This window comes from Dermacentor silvarum, chromosome 11 (assembly GCF_013339745.2).
Source record: "Dermacentor silvarum isolate Dsil-2018 chromosome 11, BIME_Dsil_1.4, whole genome shotgun sequence".
Lineage (NCBI taxonomy): Eukaryota > Metazoa > Arthropoda > Arachnida > Ixodida > Ixodidae > Dermacentor > Dermacentor silvarum.
The window spans coordinates 84,042,302-84,056,075 of NC_051164.1; the positions used below are offsets into that span (position 1 = coordinate 84,042,302).

General features: G+C 46.9%; 1 protein-coding gene across 4 annotated transcripts in view; it reads left to right on the forward strand.

Annotated features, from left to right (window-relative positions):
* LOC119434056 (uncharacterized) overlaps positions 1 to 13,774 on the forward strand; it is a 54,597-nt gene that overhangs the window by 39,487 nt on the left and 1,336 nt on the right. For all 4 annotated transcript variants that reach the window (XM_049659357.1, XM_049659356.1, XM_049659358.1 and 1 more), the window contains 2 exons: positions 10,563 to 10,721; positions 11,286 to 11,422. In XM_049659357.1, the coding sequence (XP_049515314.1) occupies positions 10,563 to 10,721; positions 11,286 to 11,422 (296 nt within the window). The remainder of the gene's footprint in view (positions 1 to 10,562; positions 10,722 to 11,285; positions 11,423 to 13,774) is intronic.

The following is a 13,774-nucleotide window of genomic DNA, read 5'->3' on the forward strand; positions in this document are numbered from 1 at the left end:
CAAGCATTCTAGCATTAATTAAAGAATGTCTCTCTCATCTCTTTATTTTTGTGTTTCTCAAGAGCTGCAGCTCTCATCCTTGGCCTTTCCCCAAAGGACAAGGTCTGGCCAGATGAGGCTCGGCCTGGCCACTCGGGGAAACTGTAGACTGTGTCGATGAAAAATGGATGGGGCAATTGATAGAAATTGTCTTCTCTGTAGCGATCATGTCCGAAGACAGGATGCAGCAGCCCGTTAACTTTTGCGGGCGCTAACAAAAACTTGCTTTCATCCGTTCACAACAGGTAAGAGGACAATCTATCGAAAAACTTGCGAAGAGGCATTGCACAAGCGCTAATGAAGTGAGGCTCATAGTTAAGTTTGGTAATCTTAAGACGCGCCTCTTGTGCGGTGAGTGCCGACCCTTTTGAACCCTCTCGAGTACTACCGGTGGTCCGGCGATTGTAAAGTTGAGAAACGCCGACACGGGGCAAATAGGGATAGAAAATAAGACTAAACTTCGTTCACTAACACTTCGCAAATTTTTGTGTTATTTAGAGTTCTTATTATTCATTAAAATATTAGTTGCTTTAAGTATACCTGCCAACTCTCCCGAAATTTTTCATAAAGTTTACCAATTTCATCCCGTTTTACGATTTTACGAATGCTGCTTCAAGGTTTAGAAAAAGGTAGTTTGGCGAACGCTGCTTCAAGGTTTAGCAAAAAGTTATTTAGTTTGCAAAAAAAAATGTTCGCACGCCATGTATTCTGATGGCGACAAGATCCAAGAGCGACACTTGCTTCTAGCAAATTTATACAAACAAGTTCTTGAAGCAGGTGAAATTGGCAACAGCTAAGAAGCTGAAAAAAGTTACTCTGATATGGAAAAGAGGTTTTTGCTTGTCGTTATTTGCTGCTCCAGGTTTGTTGCTGTTCGGTGTGCTGCGTCTATTAAATCCTCATTACTAAACTAAACTGCGTACGTATCCTTGAATAGAAGCAGGCTCAGGGTAGCTTTAAAAAGTTACCTGCTATTTTCCCAAGGTAGCTGACCGGGCACCGCTTGATAGACCTCCTGCTCTTTTTCTTATCGCTTTTCTTTGTCTTTCCAAGGGACAGAACAGATCGAGCTGGTTTGAGCCACTGCGGTGAAGCAGATGGTACCACTGCATTGTCCGCGAGGCATTCCGAGGCGATTGAGATTCCTAGAAGGCACAATAAACGTCATCGGCGCGTGGTTTCGAAGCTCTGCGTCTTATCATTAACAATGGGCACGTACGGACACCTATACTTGAAGTAGCCTGATACAAGGCGGCGTCCTAGACATCTAGAATGTGTCCGACTTATCAGTGTCATTTTGTCTTGCAGTGTTCGCTAGGTCAACATTCGCAGGCGACTAAAATAAATGCTATGTATAGGCCATAAACAGTACTGTGATAACTTTTAGAGAGCGCGGAACACATATTAATCGAATGGCCGAGTATGGCGAATAGAGGTTTTGTTCCAGAAGCGCCGACTCTCAACAACAAAAATTGTCTCTGATTTGCCCGAAAGGCGAAGCATCGATTGCGACAGCAAATTAGTAGAGAGCTATATGAAGCAAGGACAGTAGTTTAATGGGCCGTATAAAGTTGTAAACATTCGCTTACTAACTAAATAAAGAAGCACGGTGCCACGCGCGCACAGGTAAGCATGAACACATCTCGCTCGATGACCGCAGAAACTCGCTGTGAAAACGCCGGAGTGAGAAAGCGCGCCAGCAGTAGCGGGCAAATTGTCCTTCGCGCTGTCTCTCGTCTCGATTAAGCGCGAACTAAACGTCGAAAGCACAGCGCATACGAAGCTACCGGCGCTTGGCGCATGCACTTTGTCCCCATCGCAGATAGCTTTGAAGATGAGGCCCGCGCGGGCGCGCACTTCGCCCACATCGCAAATCGCTTTCAAGATACGGCGCCCGCGCGGCCGCGCTGTGAGCAGCAGCCGACGGAGCAGAACACCCCCCCCCCTCCCTCTCCGTCGCCTCGCCCCCGTGCCTCGCGCGCGAAAGACCGCGCGCTTCCGGCCTCCCTTCCTCCCTCGCATGCGCTGCATTGAGCCGCGATTGCCGGCTCACCCTCGTACGCTTTCACTCGCGCGCACAGCGTACGGCGCGCGGCGACGATTTTATCACCGCTGGACTTCATACGGAACCTCACGGCGACGGCAGAAATGCGCTTGGAGTGTCCATATAATTGCTATCGCAATAAAACTTGTTGAGAGCCATCGCTGCGTGTCTACTTCTGTCCGTCTCTACTTCGCGTTGAACCCACAGAGACTCATTCTTAAGATCAGAATGGGCATAACTTGTTACACTCCACTGAAGTATACTCGGAAGCTTAGGTCCTGGGCGTTGCTATTGCAAGGCGGGTATTGAATTGATTTTTCACATCCCTTTCATAAAGTGGCCTCTTCGGAAAAATTGCCACAGTTCTCTTCGTGACGTAGAAAGGCCTGGATTTTTTTACGCGATGGGCGCACCTGGCGTCGGTGGCGGAGAAAATAATCTCAAACCACCCTGACCGCGCAGGCCCTCCGGGTGGAAAACATAAGAGAAAACATAATTCTGTTACGAGAAAACTCAAACACAAACCTCTTTTCCAGCCCTTCTACCATACCACCAGCGCCCGGGTAGGTCACTTGCAAGAACACCATCCAGATGGTGCTCGCCTCCTCGGCAGTGTAAGCGTAGGGAGCGTAGGGAGCGTAAAATGGCAGCGGCGCGCAGAGGTGAAGGTGGAGAAAAAAGAAAGCTGCAGTTTCCAGGAAGCCTGACAAGTGTTCAGGGATCTTTGAATGATATCGCGTTCCACTCTTAAAGGCGAAGGTGAAGCGTCCTCCAATTTTTTTTACTAGCGTATTATTCATAATCATTATCAGGTTTACTCGCACAGTATTCCTCCTTTTAATTTCTTGTACTTTCCTTTGGAATTTTTTTATCCCTTTCCCCCTCCCACCTAAAACGCAACTTGAATACAGCGTAATTATAGGCCGGATCCAGCTGCAGTTGCTCAGTCGCTATGACGCAGTGTTGCTTAACACGAGGTCATGGGTTCTATTCCGGGACACGCAGGCCACGTTCAGATGTGGGCGTATGCAAAAATGCTCGTGCGCTGCGCTTTCGATGCAGCGTTAAAGAATTACCCTATTGTCCGACTAGTCAAAATGATCAGTTATCCCATCAATTAATCGATTATCCAATTAGTCAAAATTAATCCGGAGCCCTCCTCTATGGCGTGCCTCATAACTCACTGTGGAGCTTGGGAGTAATAAGTTTACTATCGCCAGTTGCAAAAGATAACAAGCACCGCGACCGCGTTGGACGGTGCGCGCCGCACGTCTCGACCTATGGCTTGATGAAATTGATTTGTTGCGTACGGTGGCCTTGCCGAACCGATAAGAACCGACCTCTATCTCTACGCCGAACATATAGCGAATGGCAATCGAGCCCTTTCAGAAGAGGACGTCGATAGTGGCAACGGTTTATCTTTTCCGCGAGTGAAGGCCGATAATGGCCGCACTATTACTGCGAGGTAGTCGAAGTGCTGGCCTCTTCACCGTCCGCGAGTGCCCGAAGGTGGGAGGATATTCTCGCCGTATTCTGATCAAACGGTTCGTTCAAGGGTAAGCATGGTTCTGGCTTTTTTTTTGCAAAAAGGTTTTGAGCTTGAAATACCTATAGACCTCTTCAACCAAACAGACGTTACGCCTTGACTAAGATCTAGCAGTATTGTTGATTTCGTACAGCTTTTGTCTTTAAACTTCAGGCCTGGACATTATTAATGGAAACTGAGTTGCGCTAAAAGCCATTATATTCTCTTGACTTTTGGGCTTGAAGAGGCCCCCAAAAGATATATCAATTCAGTTTAGATGCATCATCGTAATGAACTTAATCTATGTCGATTGGGGGACGAAGGCCTCGCAGAGCGATCTTTAATTACCATTGTCTTGCGCCAGGTCACTGCATCTTATGCTTGCAAGTTTCCGAATTTCATCTCTCTACCTAATTCTGTGAGGTCCTCGAGTGCATCTTCCCTTTGCACCCATTCTGCGACTCTAATTTTGCTTAACATTTGCTTAGTTGCATCTCATGTCTTTTCGTTTTACGTGTTCTTATTATAAGTCCCTACAAATGTAACGTTACGCCTATCATCTTGCGTTTCATCGCTCGTTGTGCCGTCCTCAACATCTTCTCAAGCTTATTCGTTAAAATTAAATTAAATTATGGGATTTTACGTGCCAAAACCACGATCTGATTATGAGGAATGCCGTAGTGGGGGACTTCGAAATAATTTGGACCACCTGAGGTTCTTTAACGTGCACCTAAATCTAAGTACAAGGGTGTTTTCGAATTTCGCCCCCATCGAAATGTAGCCGCCGTGGAAGCTTCTTCGTTAACGTCCAAGTTTCTGCCACATATACTATTACCTCTTATTTTGCCAAATCACTTCCGCGGAAGCCTGTAAGGTGGATGAAACTTCACGAAAGGAAGACAATTGTCATCCACCCGAAGTGCAGCACGAAGCCACAAAGGAAAGCCATGCGGGTTTCTCAGAAAAAAAAGCTCGCAGTTGAAGAAAAATTCGTCCTGGCCCGGGTTTTCTTGTAGCTCCTTGTTGCTACAATCGCGTGGATGACAATTGTTATCTTTCATGCCTTTGTTTTTCAACGACAGCGGTAAGCTGCCGGTCATATATGTTCTACAATCCATTCTTATTCTCCTGTAAATATTCTTTTCATGATCCCGGTCCCCTATGACTAATTGGCATGTAGAAAAACGTACTCTTGCACACCTCTCAGAGCAAGACTACCAATCACAAGTTATTGTTTTTATTGTGATAATTATATGGACTCTCCGGGCGCATTTTTGCCGTCATCGTCGCCGTGATGTTCGGTATAAAGTCCAAGGGCGATAACACCGTCGCCGTGTGCCGTAGGCTGTACGTTCGAGTGAAAGCGTGCGAGGGTGAGCCGACGATCGCGGCCTAATCTCTCGTGCGCAAGGGAGGAAAGCGGGGATAAAGCACCGTCTTCCGTCGCGCACAAGGAACCGGCGGGAGGGGAGGTAGGGGGCCGTTGTACTTCGGCAGCAACTGCGGATGGCGCGGCCGCGCGCGGTCGCGCCGGCTTGAACTTGAAAGCGGTCTGCTTCGGGGGCAGAGTCTAGGTGGGCCGACTTCTCGTAGCTTTGCGTATGCTGTGTTCTCGCCGTTTAGTTTGCCTTGAAGCGACGGGCAGCACGAAGGTCACTTCCCTCGCTGCTGCCGCCGCGCTTCCTTACGCCAGCGCTTTGACAACGAATGTCCACGGTCATCGAGTGTGATATGTACATATTTGCCTGTGCACGCATACGCCAGGCCTTTTAAGTTCGTCAGTGAGTGTTTACAATATATACGACTGATAAAACTATCCTCACTTATTATGACTGTCTACAAGTTTGCTATCGCAATCGATGCTTCGTCTATCGGGCAAGCCTTCGCTTTGGGTGTCGTAAAGTACTGAACGGTGCACATGAAGTAGTGGTGAGACGGTGTTAATGTTGAGTTGAGTGTTTGAAGCATTTTAATAAATAGCAGACCCTTTCAAAAGCTGCTTGAGAGCTCTGAAAAAAATTACCAGGAATTTGTAGTCTTTAAAAGGTAGTTGAAGTCAACACCTTCAACGCAGCAGGTACGTAAATACGAAGCAAGGTAGTACACACACACACACACACACACACACACACACACACACACACACACACACACACACACACACACACACACACACACACACACACACACACACACACACACACACACACACACACACACACACACACACACACACACACACACACACACACACACACACACACACACACACACACACACACACACGCACGCACGCACGCACGCACGCACGCACGCACGTACACACACAGAGAGAGGGAGAGAGAAAACTATCAGCATCAATGGCTCATACCCCCGTAAGCAAGCAAAACATGCAATGGCTCATAGCCTTGTAAGGCAGAGGCTATAAGCAGTTAGCATAGTGAAACGAACATACATAACAGCACACGTTTCAATAAAGACCAACCTCAAAACATGCAAAAAATTATGGGGTTTTACGTGCCAAAACCACTATCTGATTATGAGGCACGCCGTAGTGGGGGACTCCGGAAAATTTCGACCACCTGGGGTTCTTTACCGTGCACCTAAATCTACGTACACGGGTGTTTTCGCATTTCGCCCCCATCTAAATGCGGCCGCCGTGGCCGGGATTCAATCCCGCGACCTCGTGTTTAGCAGCCCAGCACCATAGCCACTGAGAAACCACGGCGGGTCTCAAAACATGCATTCGAACCACACAACTTATGATAAGGTGCTCGTGATAGTAATGCGAGACACGTAGTTCTCCCCGCATATACGTTTCCCGGTAAAGATTACTGTTGCGCAAGCTGCCGCGGCGACGGCAGCTTGCGACGTGGGGAGTGAAGTCCCTAGCCTTTCGTAGATAAAATAACCAGCCTAGCAACTGATTTCAACGTTGTTGCAGCACCGGTAGGGGCGGCGGCTTGCTGTCAAAATTACCATTACTCCGATTCCTATCATTACTCTAAAATAGCACTACTACCATTACTCTAATGCCATAAAGCACTGCATACCCCCCTCAGCAGTCGCAGTGGTGGTTTTCAACAGCTTTGCCGGATATCCACTTTCGCATAGCCGGGATGGGGAGCTTTTTTTCTTTTTTCATTCTTTCGTCATGAGATGCCTTGACGCCGAACCTTCGTTATTGTCGTTATCGGCCACTGATAAGTATTTATTGAAACTGAAAGAAAACAATCCGTTCACAATACGGCCCCTGTACCACTTCATGTTGGCGGTAGCAGTTATCTTTATTGATATGTGCTCATAAATGTAACCCGAAAAAGCGATGTGTACACGTGGGCGGTAGCGCGTTCGAAGGTCGCTGACACGCGTGCTTCGACTATCAGTTAAACCTCAATGCCTTTTGTACAGCCGATGTCTTGCACACTATAATTGCACTTCGGTGAGTACGTTACCGGATAGCCAATCTCGATACGGATGTTGAAAAAAAAAAACGCGATAAGATGGATCGCATGCTGAGAGCCGACTGAAAAAAAAATTATTGATGTTTTTGCGACAACTGCTTTACATTTATGAAAACAAAATAAATAGAGAATTAAGCTTAGAACTCAGCAGTGAATAGGATGTCCGAATCTTGTAAACTGTATTCATTAAGACATCTAAAGCGAAACATGTATACCTTATAAATTGCTCTGAATTTTATAACTCCAAATTAGGACCATTCACGTAAACAAATAATCAACTTCACGTAATACTGTGTATCGATATGTCATGTTTGCTTTAAGTGACCGCACAACTAGATTCCTACCACCTTGGTGGGAGACACATAACGCTTTAGCACCTCGCCATGTAGCCGTGGCTGTTGGAAACAAGAACTCGCTTGCTTTGACGATAGCTGGTGTGTATGTTATCGCGTGCAGGGCTAAGCCCGTGCAAGTCCCAGTAGCCAAACAGGAAGTAGCCTTAACGTATTGGGGTGCGAGACCTTGCTAACGACGATAGAGATCCTTTTTAACACGAAAGTGTTTTATGCCGGGGTCCACCAAGACTTCACTGACGTATTTCCGTCACGGAAATACGTCATAGAACATAATACAAAGAAAGAAACCAGAAGAAAAAGTTCCACAAACATGCAAAATTTGGAAATCGAACCCACGACCTCCGGTCCGCGACGATAGATCGCCGAGCGTTTAACCCATTGCGCCACAAACGCATTTGCAGAGAGCTACACAGACGCGCCTTATATATCTAACACTCCTCCGTGTACCCGCGCTCTTGCTCGGGGCGGTGCCGCCGCCTACGAGCAGAAAAGAGAAGTACTGCATTATGACACTAACGCGCACCGACAGTGAACGCTTCGGTGGTCTCAGCACTACGACGCCTCGATGCCAGCATTCGAAGGGACGCTGGCATCAAGAAGCACTACCAACGCCACCTAGGTGGCGTTCACCGTACTCAGCACAGCGGAGTGTGGCCTCCGCAATTAGCTCTGAAAATGTTTCTGAAGTTGATCGTGGAGGCTGCAATTACGACGCGCTGTACGCGCTGATTTGACTCGGTGACGATTCAGTTACGTGCTTTGTCTTGCGCGTTGTATTAGTGTGTCAGTTACGTGCTTCGTCTTTCGCGTTGTGCTAGCGTGTGCAGCGTAGTGCAGCTTCCATATGCACGACGGTTGCTCATGGTCATCGACGTTGGTAGTCGTGATGGAGGAGACGTGCCACCAGGCGTCAGCGTGGGTGCATCAACGCCTAAGGGCGCTTTAGCCACAAAACACCAATAGACATTATATATCAATGTGCAATAAACATTACACTACTTCTGTGAAGACACGTTTCACTTTCGTGTTCTATACCGATTCCTATATAAGAGGGATCAACCACATTTTTTTTGGCTCGTTCAGTAAACACAGTCCCAAGGAAAGAGTGCAGCTTGAAGTTTGTCTGCTATCGTGATATTCCCATGTTTACAGGAGCTCCGACATGCAGCAGTGCTAAATTCTTCTGTGAGATACCTTGTTTCTAAAACGCGCATTACTTAGAAACCAGTCGGTATTTAATAGTGTAGCACGTACCCACGCATGTACATCACCGATACGAGTTTAGATAATTTTATATTGTAGAGCTCTCACTTTTCTGATGCCCTTTATAGCACTTATAAACAACGCTGACTTCCAACATGTTCACGATAGAAGGGCTGCATTATTGCGTTTCAGAAACCAACCATACAAAACGGCCAGAGTGCGCGTCTAGAACAACACCGATTTTCAACTTTTTCTAGACTTCCACGCTTCTTAAGTAATAAGTAAACAGAAAACAAATGACCGAAACAAAGCGAAAAGTTGATTTTCATCTGTGGAGTCTTCGGTTACTCAATTTCTCTCTGCTATACTGCAAAAAAAAAAATCGTTAGTCTGGACTTCAACGCTTCTGAACAACTACACAAACAAACAAAAATCTAATGATCAAGCAGAGAAAGAAGTCTGTATTCTTCTGTTGTAAGTGGGTTGCTGTGGAGTGATTGAGTCAGAATGCTTCGGTCACTCAATTGCTCTCTGTGCTACTGCAAAACACAAATAATTAATAATCACAAATAAAAAAAAAACTGTCAAAACGCACAGTTCAATCAACATTTCACTAGTACTCACACCTCTACACAAACAAGAGATACACATCAAAGTTTTTTGCCCTTGGTGACGAACCCTCCATGTACTAACATGCCACAAAGGAAGCGCGCAGTCTTCCAGTCGCGCAGAACGCTCCGGAGGGAGGGTAGGGAGGTGGAGGGGCCGCGCTTTACTGCTGCCGCGCGCTCCCGCCGGGCCGGAAGGCTCGGGAGAGAGAGAGAGAGAGAGAGAGAGAGAGAGAGGAGGGGGGCGGGTGTTCTGCGCCGCGAGCGCTGTATCTTGAGAGCCAACAGCGGCAGGGGCAGAGTCCGCCCACCCTGCGTTTTCGCGGCTAAGATCACGTTGATGCGAGCGCCGGCACGGAGCTCAATTCGCTGGCTGCTGATGCTGGGCTGACTCACTCCAGCGTTTTGACAGTGAGTTTCCGCGGTCATCGAGTGAGATGCATTGTTGTTTGCCTGTGCGCGTGTGACACCATTGCTTGTTAATTTAGTTAGTGTGCATATGTTTACAAGTTTATACTGCCGACAAAGCTGCTATCCTTACTTTGTATAGCTATCCACTAATTTGCTATCGCAATCGATGCTTCGCCTTTCGGGCGAAACTGCGACCTTTTTTTTCCTTCTCTTCCTTTTTTATTTATTTTTGCTGCGTTGTAACGTTCTGCATTAGATGATTGGCCGAAGTCGCGTCCCATAGTCGGTGACATTGCAAACAGTTGTTCTAAAAAAATTAATTGTTGGGTTTTACTTATCAGAACCACGATCTGATTATGCGGCACGCCTTAGTGGGGGACTCCGGAATAATTTGGAGCACCTGGGGTTTATTTAACGTGCACCTAAATCTAAGTACACAGGTGTTTTCGCATTTCGCCCCCATCGAAATGCAGCCGCCGTGGCCGGGATTTGATCCCGCGACCTTGATCTGTACTGAAAGATGAGGCTTTCGTAATAACAAATTCGTCCTTCGTGTAGCGAGAACACATCTTCTGTAAGCGAGGAAATGACGCTAATGAAATATCGGAGTGGCGCCAACTGTTGTGGAGTATAGTGCCTCTCATGTGACGTCAGCACTAGCTCATTCACAGAGCGCAGCATAGAGGGAGGTCACGTGGAGATTACGTCAACTCGTGCGTTCTTGGCGCGGGCGGTTCGATCTGAGGAGCAATAGTGGGACCTTCGGCGGCCGTTCCCTGTTCCTAAAAGTGATACGTTGGCGCACAGAAAACGATGGTAGACTTCTAGACAAATAATCTATCGATATAGCTCGACCTGATATTTTTCAGTAGGGTTCCTTTAATGTCTATTGGTTCCTATTGTCTATCACAGGTGCGACGTCTGTTGCGGGACCGGAGATGGTGAGCAAGCGGTTAGCGACGACCTTAGCGTTAGCGCTGGTACTGGTGGCCGCAGCGTCCGCCAAGGGCGTCCATGAGCCAGAACGGTTGAACGCCGACGTTGACAAGCATGCCGCTGACGACTTCATTAGTGAGTACACGTAGATTCGGTCATGTGAAATCGCTTGCCCGCAAGGTGCGTACACCACCGAAACGCAATTGGCACCGGGCTGTTACAGAATAGAGGCTTTCAAATTTCGCCAGTACGTGCTCAAAGGTATAAAACTCTTTCTCACGAGTCCTCTTAATAATCTGCGAGCCTTTCAGCGGCGCTTGTTAGGGTAAGTATAATTTAAAAACGCCCTGTACATCGCCCACCGTTAGCACCGCTTTAAGGAGACCTGTAGCGTACAGCAGAACATGGAGGAGGCAACGCAATACATGTAGGGTTGCCTCATTCATGTCCTAGAATAATTTGTTGAATGACTGAGGCAACATGACAAGAAAGAGGCAACACGACACAAATCAAGTTGCCTCATTCATGTGCTGTTTGTAAGTATATAAGCTGCGCGATACAGTAACCGTGAGCCAAGCAGCTCAAACGAAGCCGTTGTAGGGAGGCCTTATAGTCAAGTCGTCCTCAGACGACAGGTCGTTTGACTCGTGCTTGAATCGCAGCAGTGAATTTCACTCTCACTTCTGTCCATGTGTGCAGATCCGATCTCCGTTGTATCGCCAGTGGTTGGTCTCGCCAAGGGCATCATCGCCGCCATCATCATTAGCGTCATCATAGTCGTGGTCCTTATCATCGTCTGCTGCGTATGCATGTGTAGGGCTTGCGCAGGCAAGAAGGTAAGTGCTTACACTGCACTCTGATAACACAGTCGCACGCTTCGCAGTAGTCCCGGTGGAGCCTCGATATGACGAAGTTGTACTTGCAGCTAAAAATTTCGTTATATCGCGAATTTCGCTAATTCGAGGTTTCGTTAATTTAGTGAAACTAAGATTGGAAAATAAAAATATAGTTCGTTACATCGCGAATTTCGTTAAATCAAGGTTCGTTATATCGAGGTTTCACTGTATACGACCGCCGCCCTTCACAGGGATACCTTTACTTTCCAGGTTACCTCGCGCTCCCCGTGGCCACCGTCTCGCACACCTAATTTTTTCTTTTTGAGAGGGGGTTGAGGGGGAGGACTTGTCAGAAGGCACCTATGTAGTAAAAAAAAATGAACAAAAGGGGTCATGAGATAAACGCACGCATCACTTTGAGCTCCAGGAACAGCAGCAACGAGTTTGCGCATTTCTTGTCTGCGTTTATGCGAGAGGTATGCTCCTCTGAAACTTACCCCTTCCCAAGTGCAGGGTAGCAAAATGGATGTTTGTCTTCAGACTAACATCCCAACCTTGCGCAGACCGAGGTAGTTGGTCTGCTGATTCCGACGACGACGCTAAAGATTTTACGCAGCAGTTCGGCTGATTTGACGCCGCTACGGCTATCTGTTATTTTTTTTAACTGTTGTTTTACGCATTCTTGTGCGACAGTACAACTGAACGTCTATTACGTCCCACTTGTGGTGACCTATGAAGGACGCGATAGCGGAGAGCTTCTCAAAAATGTCGGCCATTAGTTCGTTTACCGGTCCCTGAAAAGCTGCCCGAAAGCTTTTGTATTGTGTGTTTTCGTGTGGTGTGTGTGCATATGCGCGTGCGACGTGTCTGCGGCACGTTCATATTTTTCATTGACGCTAGGTGATCCTAATTCTGATCAAAGAAGGATTAAACAAGTGTGCATAACTGGGGCACGTCACTTACCACTGCAGTCCCACTAGAGATTATCATTTTGTGCAGGCAACACCTCCTTGGAGTACCTCCCTGGTCACAGAATCGCAAGGCAGAGCCTATGTTCAGCGGTGATTATGGCCTTAGGTAGTGCCGTGGCCGGTATCTCGGCAAGCCTAAGCTATACGCAACATGGGCTCGGTTGAAGGCGGTCCCGAGACCCCGCGCGGCACCACATCCCGATAAAACCGCGCTACTCGGATAACCGACGTAAGAATATAATGACAGGGAGGCATCAAACAACACGCAGACCTTGCGTACTATAGCAACAGTTTACTTGGCGCTTGTAATGCATACGCGAGATAAATCTAACAAGGACTCGAAAACTATGTACCGAAGAAACAGTTGCTTGTAGAACTAGAAGTTTGTTATTTGATTTTGCAGAATGCAGAACACGATAAGTGAGCGGAACTGCTTTAGGCAGCTTGAAGAAGCTCTCACCCCCTTTATCTTGGAGAGGTACCAGCTTTAATTCCCAGTCCTATAGAACGATGCCTCACGTGGTAAACTACAGACAATTTACTCACATTCCCAAATGTGCAATGTAGGTTCGCGCTAAAAACAGGAACAAAAAAAAAGAAGAAAATTACAATGAATATTTGGTACGCACGTTCGCATGGCTCATTCAATGGTACGCAAACAACATAAAAAAACAAAAAAAAACCCCAAAAAGTTCGCGCAATTTATCATGGCATAAAGGAACACTGCAGAAACAAAGGAATAGAATGTACTATAAAATATGCTACATATAATACTAAGTAGAATCAGTGTAAAACGCTTTATATTCATTTAGTGTTCATAGAAGTTATTTAAAATTCTTGACGTGATGCAGCATCACATATCTCCACTGTAATTGGTTCTGCTGGTATGCACTTCCCAATATCCGAAATTTATCAGTTATGGATGTGTGTACGTAGTGTTGAAGTAGATATGTTGTAGATATGTGCAAAATGTTGCAGATATGTTGTTCCGCTTTAAGGTACCTAGAGTAGACATAGTAGTAGTAGTAGTAGTAGTAGTAGTAGTAGTAGTAGTAGTAGTAGTAGTAGTAGTAGTAGTAGTAGTAGTAGTAGTAGTAGTAGTAGTAGTAGCAGTAGTAAAACTTTATTATAAACAGAAACCGGACAGGCTCCTACCCCAGCCCACAGAGGGGGTAGGGGGTTAATGACGAAGTTTGTCCAGCAGGGTGGTGCCCCTATTCCAAGGCTCCACTAGCACGCGTGCCATGCGCTCAGCTCGTTGGATCAGTCGTAGCCGATCTTCCAGGGCCGGGCTAGACAGCAGCGCCTCCCATTTGTTCCACATGCAGTTTGTTTCGTGTTCTTCTCCGTGTTCTGCACACTCCCACGTGATGTGAACATA